The following is a 13,417-nucleotide window of genomic DNA, read 5'->3' as shown; positions in this document are numbered from 1 at the left end:
CAGAGGATTTTCTTTGGTGTAAAGCAGAGGGAAGTGTCTTCTCACCTGTTTCCCTTCAGATAAGCTTCTCCCCCCGTCACATCTGTATCTCCAGTTAGCATCTTGAAAGTTGATGACTTGCCAGCGCCATTCACTCCCAGGAGGCCAAAGCACTGAAAACATTAAAGACCATATGAGCCCATGTGTATCTGAGTGCACGATTTGGCCTGCAGAATCTTTTATTACTGACAATGACAGGCATAAGGCAGGAAGAAGTTCCTGGACTCTCAAGAGCTCAAGGTGAGAGTGAGGGTCTATAGGAAAAAAACATCTTTTTATGTATAAACATGAGCAAAGTTGATCTGGAATTAGCAAGACAGACTAACGCTGGCTCCCCCCATTCTGACAGCTGCTCTTCAGTGTAAATACCACATTTTCATAGGAAGTTTCTGAACTTTTATTTCCAACTGAAATCACTTGGAAGGGAGAAGGGAACCAAAGAATTTTATCTGGAGGAATAGCCTCAGACTGCATATCAAAGACTAATGTATTTATCCTGCCACCCCCAGGGAGGTCCAGGAGTGCAATTATCCTTGTTATCCTGAGGGATTTAGTGATTTGTCCAAGGTCACATCCAGAGTCTGTGGCAGAGCAGGGAATTGTCTTAAGCACAAGACCATGTCTTCTCTTCATTACAATGAAAACCTCAAGGATTTCAGTTCTTATCCTATTCACTGCCTTCTACTGCTCCTAAATAGTTCAGTAAAAACAAACACACACAGATCTAGATGACAAATTGGACATTACCTCCCCAGGAGGGATTCCAACACAGATCCGGTCAACAGCTGGTTTTCTCTTCATTCTATAAATCTGAAACCAGGAAATACAAATTAATGAGAATGACCAATGTGGGAGGGTAGGAGAAGAGAGAGAATCTGAGCCCCACGTACTTCCCAAGACATCCTTAAGGTTCCAGTCCTGATCCCCTTGGACTTGATGGCTAAATTCTCATTGGACTTCAGTGGGACAGGATCAAATCATACTAGCCATACTCCCAGAGGTGACTGGTGGTCGAGATAATCAGAGGAGCTCATTCTGGGGTCTGCACTCAGCATACAGGGCCAGATCCTCGGCTAGGGATAATTGGCATAGTTCTGTTGATTTCATTGGAGGGTCTGGCCCAGTACCTGATTGGGGAAGAAACTGTAATGTGTCAGACAGTGCCCCAGACATGCGAGACTTGTGCCAGAGATGCATGCATTTCTGGATGCAGATGCACTGCTGACATCCAACACATTTTACCTGATGGAAGTGAACTGCCTTTTAAGCCTGTGAATAGAATGTATCTGGGCCCTGACTCAAAGTCCACTGAAATCAGTGAGAGTCTTACCCTTGACTCCCGTGGGCTCTGGATCAGGTCCTGGGTACGCTGTGTGGTACTGGTGAGGGACTGCCCCAGCCCCAACCTATCTAGGTAAGCAGCCCTCTCTCTCTCTCACCTTGGTCAGCTCTTTGATTTCAAGGATGTCACTCTGTCCACCGCCACTAATTATCCTCTGCCTCTCCCTCGTCACATCCTCATCCTCATCATTCACAGAAGGCAACTTGGCACTGACAGGCCTTCGAAGAGGAACAAGTCAACATGTGAAAAGGAAAAGAAGAAAGCATCCAAGGTGAATGCATTACAAATGAAAGACAGAGAGGGTGAGACAGGTGTCAATCATGCACCAGCATCCAAATAGAACACACCTGGGGAAGCTCTTCTGGGTTTGCAATTCAGCCCTGTGCAGGAGGCTAGCAAGCTGCTTCCCTCCCACTTAGTCCTTCAAAGCGAGGCTTCAGTGCACAGACCATGTGCTGACCCTCTGCATGCAGGGAAACTTCACCCATAGCGAATGCTGATCTGTTTGGTGTCAGAGATTCTATAAATCTTAAATCCAGGCACATGACTCCTAAGGCCTCCAGGACACTCTTGGGCTATTGATTATTGCTGTGTTCGCATAGCGTCCTCCAGACAAAACCAGTTTCACACCAACTAATGTTTGCTCAAGTTCAAAATATTGCCAAGGACCAAAATGTTCTTTCTTCGAGATGCCTCCCACAGCTTTTCTCAGGCTGGTTTGATTGGCTTGGGGTACCCAGGGAGATGGATTTGCACTAGAATTTTAAAACTGTACTAGTGATGCAAACTTTGGGCCCATTCCTGCTGCCACTCAAGTAAATAGAAAAATGACAAACAGGGTCTGGCTGCACAATCATTTCCCACTGTGAATTGACAATGAGGTGGTACAATGGCTGGCTGCACAAGCATTATCATTAACACAAGGTTGCTAGCTGTGATTTGACCTCGCTGATTGTCTAAATTGTAGCATGAGTCTTTTGTAGTATGACAGGGCCAGCTGAATCCTATCTGCCACTGTCCTATATGTCAGAGCCAAGAGCACACCTCAGGCTTCTGTGCATCTTCCCATTCCACGCACCAGCCCACAACACTGAGGCATGGTGCAGAGCAAGCTTACCTTGGTTTGATGAAGAACCTGTATTGGATGAGCACTGTGATAAGGAAGAAGACTGCCCCTTCCACAGCCATGGCAAAGAGGTTCCGTCCCACCAGATCCCAGGACAGAGGGGACACAAAACGGTTCTCACCTGTTTGGAAAAGCCAAAGCACATAGTCAGCTTTGCACAGCGGTTGGGGAGACTGATACAAAGACGAAAGGCTCTTGCCCGGAGAGAGCTTACAGACTAATTTTAGACAAGATGCAATGAGAGGGTGATACTAAGGGGAAAGAGAAGACAAAGATAATAAGATCACACGGTGACCCAGTTTTGGCTTGTGCACGTAGTATTTTTCTAATAGTCATATCCAGATGTTCATTGTGCTAGGTGCTGCACATAGCTATAGTATTAAAACAGGCTCTGCTCTGAAGGGCTTACAATCTAAACATACAAGACAGTGAAAGGAAGCATTATCCCCATTTTACAGAGGGAACTGAGTCACAGGGAGATGAAGTGACTTGCCCAAGAGCAGCACACAGAAAGTCTGTGGGGGGGAGGGATAGCTCAGGGGTTTGAGCACTGGCCTACTAAACCCAGGGTTGTGAGTTCAATCCCTGAGGGGGCCATTAAGGGAACTGGGGTAAAAATCTGGGGATTGGTCCTGCTTGGAGCAGGGGGTTGGACTAGATGACCTTCTGAGGTCCCTTCCAACCCTAATAGTCTATAGTGATGTCAGGAGTTGAACCCTGACCTTCTGACTCACAGCCCCAGTACCTTAACCACATGACCATCCTTCCTCTCAACTTGATGCTTCATTTCATACAACTACATTTTTGTATTTTTAAAGAATCAACGGACTCCCTAATAACTCAAGCTCCCTAACAGCTGAGAACCATTTGCTTGCTAGTCCTGGTAAGGAATCAGACGGGATATCTACAGGCTCTGGCCAGTTCAGAGCAGACCTCTGTACTGTTTTCATACTGTTAGCTAGGCACTAATCCTGCCAGGCCCTGTGAGCAAAGGGCCCTCAGTTCTTGGTGATTTCAATGGGAGTGGAAGGCAGTCAGCACCTCCCAGGCTCATGCCCTAGATGCCCAGCTGACGTTATGGATCCCACATTGTGTGAGGTCACTTACCAAACCTTTCCAAAGCGTCGGCCATGGCCTGATTTTTCACCATGTCGATCAGTCCCCGCCCCAGGCAGAAGTGGGGGAAGATGAGAAACACAGACTTCAGGATTTCATTGATGTTGTTCAACTTCTAATGGAACAAAAGCCAAGCACAAATCAGCCACCTGAGCAGCTTCTCAGGGTGAGAACCAAAAAGCAGGGAGGTTTAGCTTGCTGAGGGTGACTGTCCTGTGAATTTGCTTACCAGTGGGTAGAAACAACCACTTCACCACCAACCTCTGACAGCAGAGATTAGACAAACAAACCTGACAAATAATGGGGGAACCCTCTGGACATGATTATAATTGTGCCTCAGGACCCCATGGTGCTACGCACTGTATGTACCAACATCATAAAGACAGTCCAGCCCAGAGAGCTCACAGTCCAAGATTTAGATAATATGCTTGAGGTGAACAAATAGGACTGGGGTCGAGGTAATGGCAGAGAGGTGGGGTTGCCATAAACTGTCTCAGCACCCATAATAGTCACAGATTACCATCAGCTGAACTAATGCCAAGCAGGCATGAGATATGCCATTCCCCCAGGTCTCCAGAGGGCAGGGGACTGGTATTCTTATCTTAGCTTTCATTCCCACCTCCAAGTGAATACAGAGCTTAGCTTATCTGCACAGCTTCTTTCCCTTTGACTATCGATTTGAAACAGCTGAAGAGTTGTAAGCCCCTTTCAGCAAGGTACATAAGCATGTGACTAGTGCCGCTGATGTCAAAGGGGCAACTCTTGTGCTTAACGTTATACACATGCTTACGTACCTTGTTGAACTGGGGTCTTCTGGGCAACATGCCTCACTTGCTCCACCATTCCCTATTCTGACCGAGCCTTCCCTACCCCTCCCCTGAACACCAGGGAATACAGAATGGACACCGGGCACTTGCCAGTTCCTAAGGGCAATGTAAAGCAGTGGGGTGGTCAGCGACACATCACTGGGAACATACGTTGTTGGTGAAGAGCTCGAGGACGAAAGTGGCCACGCTGCCATTTATGCCAATAAAGAGATTCACACTGGTCAGCACCACGTAGGCTGTGCTGGGGATCTTGAACACAAAGGAAGCTGGGTACATGAGTGGTGTTATAGACCACCTGGTAAGCAGAAAGACACAGTGTAAGACACGCTCATTCAGAGCACACAGTCCACTGGGGCCTCACAGATCTCCTCGAGAGGTGCAGCTTACCCATAGAGCAGGAGGAGAAGGGCCAGCGCAGGCAGGTTGGAAGAAGACACGTAGGACTTCTGTTGGAAGCAGATGAAGATGATGATGACCAAGGTGGCTGGAACTATGTAGTTGCACTGGGAGGAGGAAGAAATAGCTCCAGGTTACTTGCAAAATAAAATCAAATTTTATCCTCATATTGACTGGGAACATGTCACCTCAGGACGAAATGCAGAGACAAAATTTCCTGATACTTTAAATGACTGCTTCTTGGAGTAGCTGGTAAGGAAACCCACAAGGGGAGAGAACTCTTGATTTAGTCCTGAGTGGAGTGCAGAAGCTGGTCCAAGAAGTAAGTATAACAGGACCGCTTGGAAATAGTGACCATAATATAATAACATTTAACATCCCTGTGGTGGGAAGAACACCTCAACAGCCCAACACTGTGGCATTTAATTTCAAAAAGGGGAACTATGCAAAAATGAGGGGGTTAGTTAAACAGAAATTAAAAGGTACAGTGACTAAAGTGAAATCCCTGCAAGCTGCATGGACGCTTTTCAAAGACACCATTATAGAGGCCGAACTTCAATGTATACCCCAAATTAAGAAACACAGTAAAAGAACTAAAAAAGAGCCACCGTGGCTTAACAACCATGTAAAAGAAGTAGTGAGAGATAAAAAGGCATCTTTTAAAAGGTGGAAGTCAAATCCTAGTGAGGTAAATAGAAAGGCGCATAAACACTGCCAAATTAAGTGTAAAAATGTAATAAGAAAAGCCAAAGAGGGGTTTGAAGAACGGCTAGCCAAAAACTCAAAAGATAACAACAAAATGTTTTTTAAGTACATCAGAAGCAGGAAGCCTGCTAAACAGCCAGTGGGGCCCCGGACGATCGAGATAGAAAAGGAGCACTTAAAGACGATAAAGTCATTGCAGAGAAACTAAATGGATTCTTTGCTTCAGTCTTCACGGCTGAGGATGTTAGGGAGATTCTCAAATCTGAGCTGGCTTTTGTAGGTGACAAATCTGAGGAGTTGTCACAGATTGAAGTGTCATTAGAAGAGGTTTTGGAATTAATTGATAAATTTAACAGTAACAAGTCACCGGGACCAGATGGCATTCACCCAAGAGTTCTGAAAGAACTCAAATGTGAAGTTGCGGAACTGTTAACTAAGGTTTGTAACCTGTCCTTTAAAATCAGCTTCTGTACCCAATGACTGGAAGTTAGCTAATGTAACGCCAATATTTAAAAAGGGCTCTAGAGGTGATCCTGGCAGTTACAGACCAGTAAGTCTAACGTCAGTACCGGGCAAATTAGTTGAAACAATAGTAAAGAATAAAATTGTCAGACACATAGGAAAACATAAATTGTTGGGCAAAAGTCAACATGGTTTCTGTAAAGGGAAATCGTTTCTTACTGATCTGTTAGAGTTCTTTGAAGGGGTCAATGTGGACAAGGGGGATCCAGTGGACATAGTGTACTTAGATTTCCAGAAAGCCTTTGACAAGGTCCCTCACCAAAGGCTCTTACTTAAATTAAGTTATCATGGGATAAAAGGAAAGATCCTTTCATGACTTGAGAACTGGTTAAAAGACAGGGAGCAAAGGGTAGAAATAAATGGTAAATTCTCAGAATGGAGAGGGGTAACTAGTGGTTTTCCCCAAGGATCAATCCTAGGACCAATCCTATTCAACTTATTCATAAATGATCTGGAGAAAGGGATAAAAAGTGAGGTGGCAAAGTTTGCAGATGATACTAAACTGCTCAAGATAGTTAAGAACAAAGCAGACTGTGAAGATCTTCAAAAAGATCTCACAAAACTAAGTGACTGGGCAACAAAATGGCAAATGAAATTTAATGTGGATACATGTAAAATAATGCACATTGGAAAAAGTAACCCCAACTATACATACAATATGGTGGGGGGTAATTTAGCTTCAGTGAATCAGGAAAAAGATCTTGGAGTCATCGTGGATAGTTTTCTGAAGATGTCCATGCAGCGTGCAGCGGCAGTCAAAAGCAAACAGGATGTTAGGAATCATTAAAAAGGGGATAGAGAATAAGACAAAGAATATCTTATTGCCCTTATATAAATTGATGGTATGCCCACATCTTGAATACTGCGTACAGATGTGGTCTCATCTCAAAAAAGATATACGGGCACTAGAAAAGGTTCAGAGAAGGGCAACTAAAATGATTAGGGGTTTGGAATGGGTCCCATATGAGGAGAGATTAAAGAGGCTAGGACTTTTCAGTTTGGAAAAGAGGATACTAAGGGGGGATATGATAGAGGTATATAAAATCATGAGTGATGTGGAGAAAGTAAATAAGGAAAAGTTGTTTACTTTTTCCCATAATACAAGAACTAGGGGCTATCAAATGAAATTAATGGGAAGCAGGTTTAAAACAAATAAAAGGAAGTTCTTCTTCAAACAGCGCACAGTCAACTTTTCCTCCTTGCCTGAGGAGGTTGTGAAGGCTAAGACTATAACAGGGTTTAAAAGAGAACTGGATAAATTCAGGGAGGTTAAGTCCATTAATGGCTATTAGCCAGGATGTGTAAGGAATGGTGTCCCTCTGTTTGTCAGAGGATGGAGATGGATGGCAGGAGAGAGATAACTTGATCATTGCCTGTTAGGTTCATTCCCTCTGGGGCACATGGCATTGGCCACTGTTGGTAGACAGGATACTGGGCTAGATGGACCTTTGGTCTGACCCAATATGGCCGTTCTTATGTTATTAAAAGCATCTTAATGCTCTATATTTGTTTTTGTTCAATATCTTCATTAATGATCTGGAGAATGGCATGGATTGCACCCTCAGCAAGTTTGCAGATGACACTAAGATGGGAGGAGTGGTAGATATGCTGGAGGGTAGGGATAAGATACAGAGGGACCTAGACAAATTAGAGGATTGGGCCAAAAGAAATCTGATGAGGTTCAACAAGGACAAGTGCAGAGTCCTGCACTTAGGACGGAAGAATCTCTTGCACTGCTACAGACTAGGGACCGAGTGGCTAGGCAGCAGTTCTGCAGAAAAGGACCCAGGGGTTACAGTGGACGAGAAGCTGGATATGAGTTAACAGTGTGCCCTTGTTGCCAAGAAGGCTAATGGCATTTTGGGCTGTGTAAGTAGGAGCATTGCCAGCAGATCGAGGAATGTGATCATTCCCCTCTATTCGGCATTAGTGAGGTCTCATGTGGAGTACCGTGTCCAGTTTTGGGCCCTATACCTCACGAAGGATGTGGAAAAACTGGAAACAGTCATAGTGGGCAACAAAAATGATTAGGGGGCTGGAGCACATGACTTACAAGGAGAGGCTGAGGGAACTGGGATTATTTAGTCTGCAAAAGAGAAGAATGAGGAGGGATTTGATAGCTGCTTTCAGCTACCTGAAAGGGGGTTCCAAAGAGGATGGAGTTAGAGTGTTTTCAGTGGTACCAGATAACAGAACAAGAAGTACTGGTCTCTAGTTGCAGTGGGGGAGGTTTAGGTTGGATATTAGGAAAAAACTTTTTCACTAGGAGGGTGGTGAAGCACTGGAATGGGTTACCTAGGGAGGTGGTGGAATCTTCTTCCTTAGAGGTTTTTAAGGCCTGGCTTGACAAAGCCCTGGCTGGGATGATTTAGTTGGGGTTGGTTCCGCTTTGAGCAGGGGGTTGGACTAGGTGACCTCCTGAGGTTCCTTCCAACCCCAATATTCTACGATTCTATGAAATGGAGGAAAACAGGGTAAAAATATGGGAATAGAATTGAAAATGATGATGCTATCTGCTCAGAAAATAAGCTAGCACATTATATATGGTGATTGGAGAGCTTGCCAGCCATTCCACATCTTCCTTAGTCCAGTACCGGAAACGTACTGTGTACTCATCCTAGGGTGAATCGGAGTGGCCCAGATGTTAAAATAAAAGAAGAGGAATAAGTCAAGGTGTTCATAACTGTCACAATTATTTGTATTACAGTAGCTGGATACCGATGGGAGGTTTTTCACATATGGGCCCTGTTGTGCTGGTTCTGGACATGCTGAAGAGCTAGCAATACATTAAAAGACAAGATAAAAGGTGGGAAGGGAAACAGAGGTGTGGAAAGGGGAAGTGACTTGCCCAAGGTCACAGAACAGGTCAGCCAGCAGCAGAGCTGGGAATCAAACCCAGGACAGCTGAGTCCCAGCGCAGTGCCCTGATCACACCGTAGACTCTTCAGCACTAGCTAATGTCAGTAAATTCCCCTGAAAGTGGGAGTTCACCATGCCCTTTCAGTAGCTGTGTGACCATATGCACATGTCTGTGTGTGTACACATGCACAAGGGCCAAATTCAGCCCAGCCAGAACTCCGTAACCACACCAGCTTATACCAGGAATGGTCAGCTGTGCTGGCAGGACAGCCAGGTGGGTGGAGCAGGGGCAGGAGCAGCTTGTTAGAACTACCAGGCACCAGAACATTCATCACATGCATCCCGTTAGGGCATGTAGAAGAGTGCACACTCCTTCATCCCAGTTAGCTCTGCAATGAAGGTGCAGTGCCTTTGCGTCTCTGCATTGCCCCCACGGCAGGCTTGGGCCTAACCGTCACAAGCTGGCCTTAGTTTTACAGCAATGGGTATTATACACATTGTAACCTGCTCTAAAGGATGAGCTCCTGTGAGGCAATCTTACCATATCCCAGACGAAGTTAGCCAGCCAGTAGATCACCGGTTTCACATCCACTGATGAACTGCAGGTGCTTGGCCTTGCTGACCCGCTCCTGATCAAGAAAACCACAAAGCTGCTGGGATGAAGGACATGGCGAAGATCACACAGATGGAGACTAAAACATCCACCGACGTGGTCATCCTGGGCAAAGGGAAATCAGAGTGGTGATAAATTGTTGGCAGAATTTCCCTCCATGCCGTGCCAGTGCACATTAACACCATAACCTGATTGGAGCCCAATTTTGCCACCCTCACCACACAACGGGAATACAGGTAGTAGAAGTGGGCCCTCTGTTTAAGCTCTGTTGCAAGTATGTTCATTGAAAGGGCATTGTTAGGCCGGATAATGATGAGAGGTCTTTCGCATGTGTCTAACCACAAGGGAAAATGTATGGATTTACATCTGATCTTTACTCCACCAAAGATTTGTGTGTGTAGGATACTGGAACATAAGAGCAAACCTCTGTCCAGCACTTTTCTAGCGTTAACAAGCTTCAGTATAATGCAGTTGGGAGAGTCAGAGAGCGAGATTTGCAAAGCTGCTTAGGGGATTTGGACACCCAAGTCCCATTAATGTAATGGGAATTGGAGATGCAATTCGCATAGGTGGTTTTGGAAACCTCAGCCTGGAGTGCTGCAAAATCCCTGGCCAGATCCTCAGCTGGTGACTACAACTGGCCATGTTAATTCAGCTTGGCTCTGGTCCACTGGCTTTTGAATAACTAAGGTATCCTCATTATTTTATTTACCCGCTCCCCTTCCCCAACACTTATTTCTTGCAGCTTCCTTAATTCCAAGGCACTTTCTTCTCCCCTCCCTTTCATTCCCTGTAGCCCCTCGTCTCCATCAGGCTGCGGATAATGTTCATACTAGGACGTACAGGGCGACCTCGGAGATCTGCTGCTTGGTGAGGTTGAGTGGGTGGTTGAAAGCGGTGATCCCGTAGGTGCTGGGATTCTTGCCATCCTGAAGGTTGGCCCGGAGGATGGCATTGTTGATCACATTTAGGAAGGAGCCAATGGCATGCCAGCCTTTGTTATTGAACCAAACCTGAAAAGCAACATGTGAGCATCAATAGGGTTGCCAGCCATGCCTACCATTCTACAGGCTCCCTCATGTCCATAGCCAAGGGGTTCAGAGGTCTACAGCCACTTGGGTGGTGATGGGAAGATGTATTGATTCTTCCTGCCTTTTTGAAAATTACTGTCAGCCACCTCAGTGGCACAATGTACAGTTTGACAAGGGCAATTATATGCCCCCTGGTCTCCTGAATAAAGGTGGTAGCGTCACTTCAGTTCAAATGAGGAACCTGGGATGTTCGTGAGATCCTAAGCATGGGTGAATGGAGGCATGTGGCCCGTGTGCACTGGAAAAGCACAATCTATGGTTCCTATGCTGGGAGCAGGTAAGTGCCACGATTTACTGATTTCCAAGACCCTTTGGAGTCAGTGGGCTTTGGACTGGGGTCCAAGAGGCCACTCTCTCCTGGAAAATCCCACACAGGGATGTTGGCAGTTTTTATTCTGTTGGCAAATGATTCGGGCACAGTGCCCCCTGTTCTGAACACATGCTGCATACAGACTGCTAGGGCATTGCAGATTAGAAGTAGAGCTGGGGTTTAAAATGCAAGGTTCTGGCTTTGAATATCAGGCACAGCAGTGGGTGGGCAGGATTTACCTTCACGTTGTTTTTTGTGTCCATCCCTTTCATGAAGCTTCCTAAGCTGTGAAGAAACTGATCTCCAGAACTCCCCTGTGAACAGCACACAATGGCACATTTGCGTCATTCATTATAGACAGTGCAGTGGATACCTTACTATACTATTTGCTTTGCCACAGATTGGGGAATGGGAAAGTGCCCCAGCCTCACACTCCCGCTGAACTACAGTCCCAGGGCTAAGAATCCCTCACTATTCTGGGATGACGCCAAAGCAGGCAGGAAGTGAAGAAAGCCCCAGGGAACTCCAGAATTGTCTTTTGTGTGGTAGCAACTAACCAGCCCAATCCCACACAGAACTTTCCTATTATAGCAGCTCTCAGAGACACTGTGTCACAAATACTCACCCTCCCAAGAAAATCAGTAGCCTAGATTCCTTCCTGTGCCAGGATCCATTAAGTGCAGAGGGGCGGGCCAAGGCTCACTGATTCTCTGAAGCAATTTGCACTTCCCTGGCACAGGTTAGAACAGCTGAGAGGCTGCTCTAATTTACACCAAGTGGCAATCGGGCTGGATGGGGCATAGGGGCCTTCTACTCCTGTTCTGTGCCATCTGAGAATAGGGAAGCTCTGAGCTAGCTAGATCCAGCTGCTATCTGGCTGCTCTGTAACAGCAGAGTGGCACAGAGAGGCCAGAATGAATGAGAATATCAGGCTTGATTTTTTCCCCCAGTTCTCATGTTGTGGTTCTGCAACACCCAACCTACTCCCTGCTCTCTGAGATTCTGAGCTGTGCTAGCCGATAGTAACTGTGGTCACTGACTCCCATTGACATCAATGGAAGCCTACTGGAGTGAAAAAGGAGTAAAATCAGAATACGGACCTCAGGACTTAGTCCTCTCTAAGTCAGCTTCCTGACTCCTCTTTGGGTTTATACGCTAAGGTATTCCGAGACCGCAGTTACCAAATGGTTCTTCTGAATGTGAACAATGACGACTCCCCCACAAATGCAGTTATATTACAACCCATGCTAGCATAATGTAGCTCAGCACATTGTCCTTTAGCTCAAGCAGAGGAAACTCATTTTTAGACCCAAAGGTCAAAATCCCTGTTGGCCACACTCCCTCCCACCCCCAGGGAGGTACTAGGACATCAGCCTATTCTCAGTCCATATGAAATTGCCCTTCACCTTGGCTACCTCCAAGATTTTCTTCACTTGCTTGATGGCATCGCTGACTTCATCACTGGGAGGAACCAGGAGGGAACTGCTGGCACCCACTGAAAACCCACCATACCTGAAAGCACAGACAGACAAGACAGTGAAGCACAGACTGACTCTACAGTTTTCAGAGGGGTAGCCGTGTTAGTCTGTATCAGCAGAAAGAACAGGAGTACTTGTGGCACCTTAGAGACTAACACATTTATTTAAGCATAAGCTTTCGTAGGCTACAGCCCACTTCATCGGATTCATGCAGTGGAAAATACAGTAGGAAGATATATACACACACACACACACACACACACAGAACATGAAACAATGGATGTTGCCATACTAACTCTGATGAGAGTAATCAGTTAAAGTGGGTATAGCGGGGTGGACCCCCGCTCCTGCCCTGAAGGGTTAAAAACAGCCCTGGGAGGGAGCTGTGGCTGGAGAAAGCAGCTTTTAGGCTGGGCTGATTAGGGGAAGTGCCTGCAGCTGGGGCCATGCCCCAAAGAGACTCAGCTGGCTCTATAAAGGCAGAGAAGCCAGGGGAAGACATGAGTCTCTCTCTGTTTGTAGGGTACCTGAGTGAAGCAGGGCTGGGGAAAGGCAGAGGCGAGGGGGTGCTCCAGCCTGGAAAGCCCCAGGCTGTGGCCTAGCACAAGGTCAACAGGTACAGGGGGTTGCAGAGGGCAGCCCAGGGGTAGGCCAAGGCAGCAGGTCCAAACCCAACCTTGCCAGTGTTGACTAGGCTGATACTGCAGTCTGCCCCAGGGTGTGGGGCTAGATGATGACTATAAATCCCTGCTGGCCACACTCCCTCCTTAGTAGCCTTATACTGAGGCAAGGTGGGAATAGTGGGTGGGGGTTCCCCGGGGAGGGGAGACCCTAAGACTGAGGGGTTACTGCCAGGGGGCAGCACCCCAGGTAAAAAGGCACTGGTGTCCAGGGAGGAACATGGGGGCCAGAGGACAGGCAGATCACCGGCCTGCAGAGGGTGCTCCAGAGCTGGAATTGAGCTAATTCCCTGAGAGACCAGCAGGAGGTGCT

The 13,417-nt window shown here is 46.6% G+C and overlaps 1 protein-coding gene across 1 annotated transcript in view; it reads right to left on the bottom strand.

The window, feature by feature from the left end:
• The window catches only part of ABCA1 (ATP binding cassette subfamily A member 1), a 140,557-nt gene that overhangs the window by 9,656 nt on the left and 117,484 nt on the right, over nt 1-13,417 (bottom strand). The window contains 13 exon segments of the mRNA XM_030568016.1: nt 46-152; nt 787-849; nt 1,479-1,599; nt 2,499-2,628; nt 3,615-3,738; nt 4,601-4,745; nt 4,838-4,953; nt 9,474-9,518; nt 9,520-9,577; nt 9,579-9,650; nt 10,389-10,558; nt 11,186-11,260; nt 12,353-12,458. Of these exon segments, the coding sequence (XP_030423876.1) occupies nt 46-152; nt 787-849; nt 1,479-1,599; nt 2,499-2,628; nt 3,615-3,738; nt 4,601-4,745; nt 4,838-4,953; nt 9,474-9,518; nt 9,520-9,577; nt 9,579-9,650; nt 10,389-10,558; nt 11,186-11,260; nt 12,353-12,458 (1,332 nt within the window).

This window comes from Gopherus evgoodei, chromosome 6, assembly GCF_007399415.2.
Source record: "Gopherus evgoodei ecotype Sinaloan lineage chromosome 6, rGopEvg1_v1.p, whole genome shotgun sequence".
NCBI lineage: Eukaryota > Metazoa > Chordata > Testudines > Testudinidae > Gopherus > Gopherus evgoodei.
Note: the sequence above shows the minus strand (reverse complement) of the source record. Positions and strands in the feature narration are given on the sequence as shown.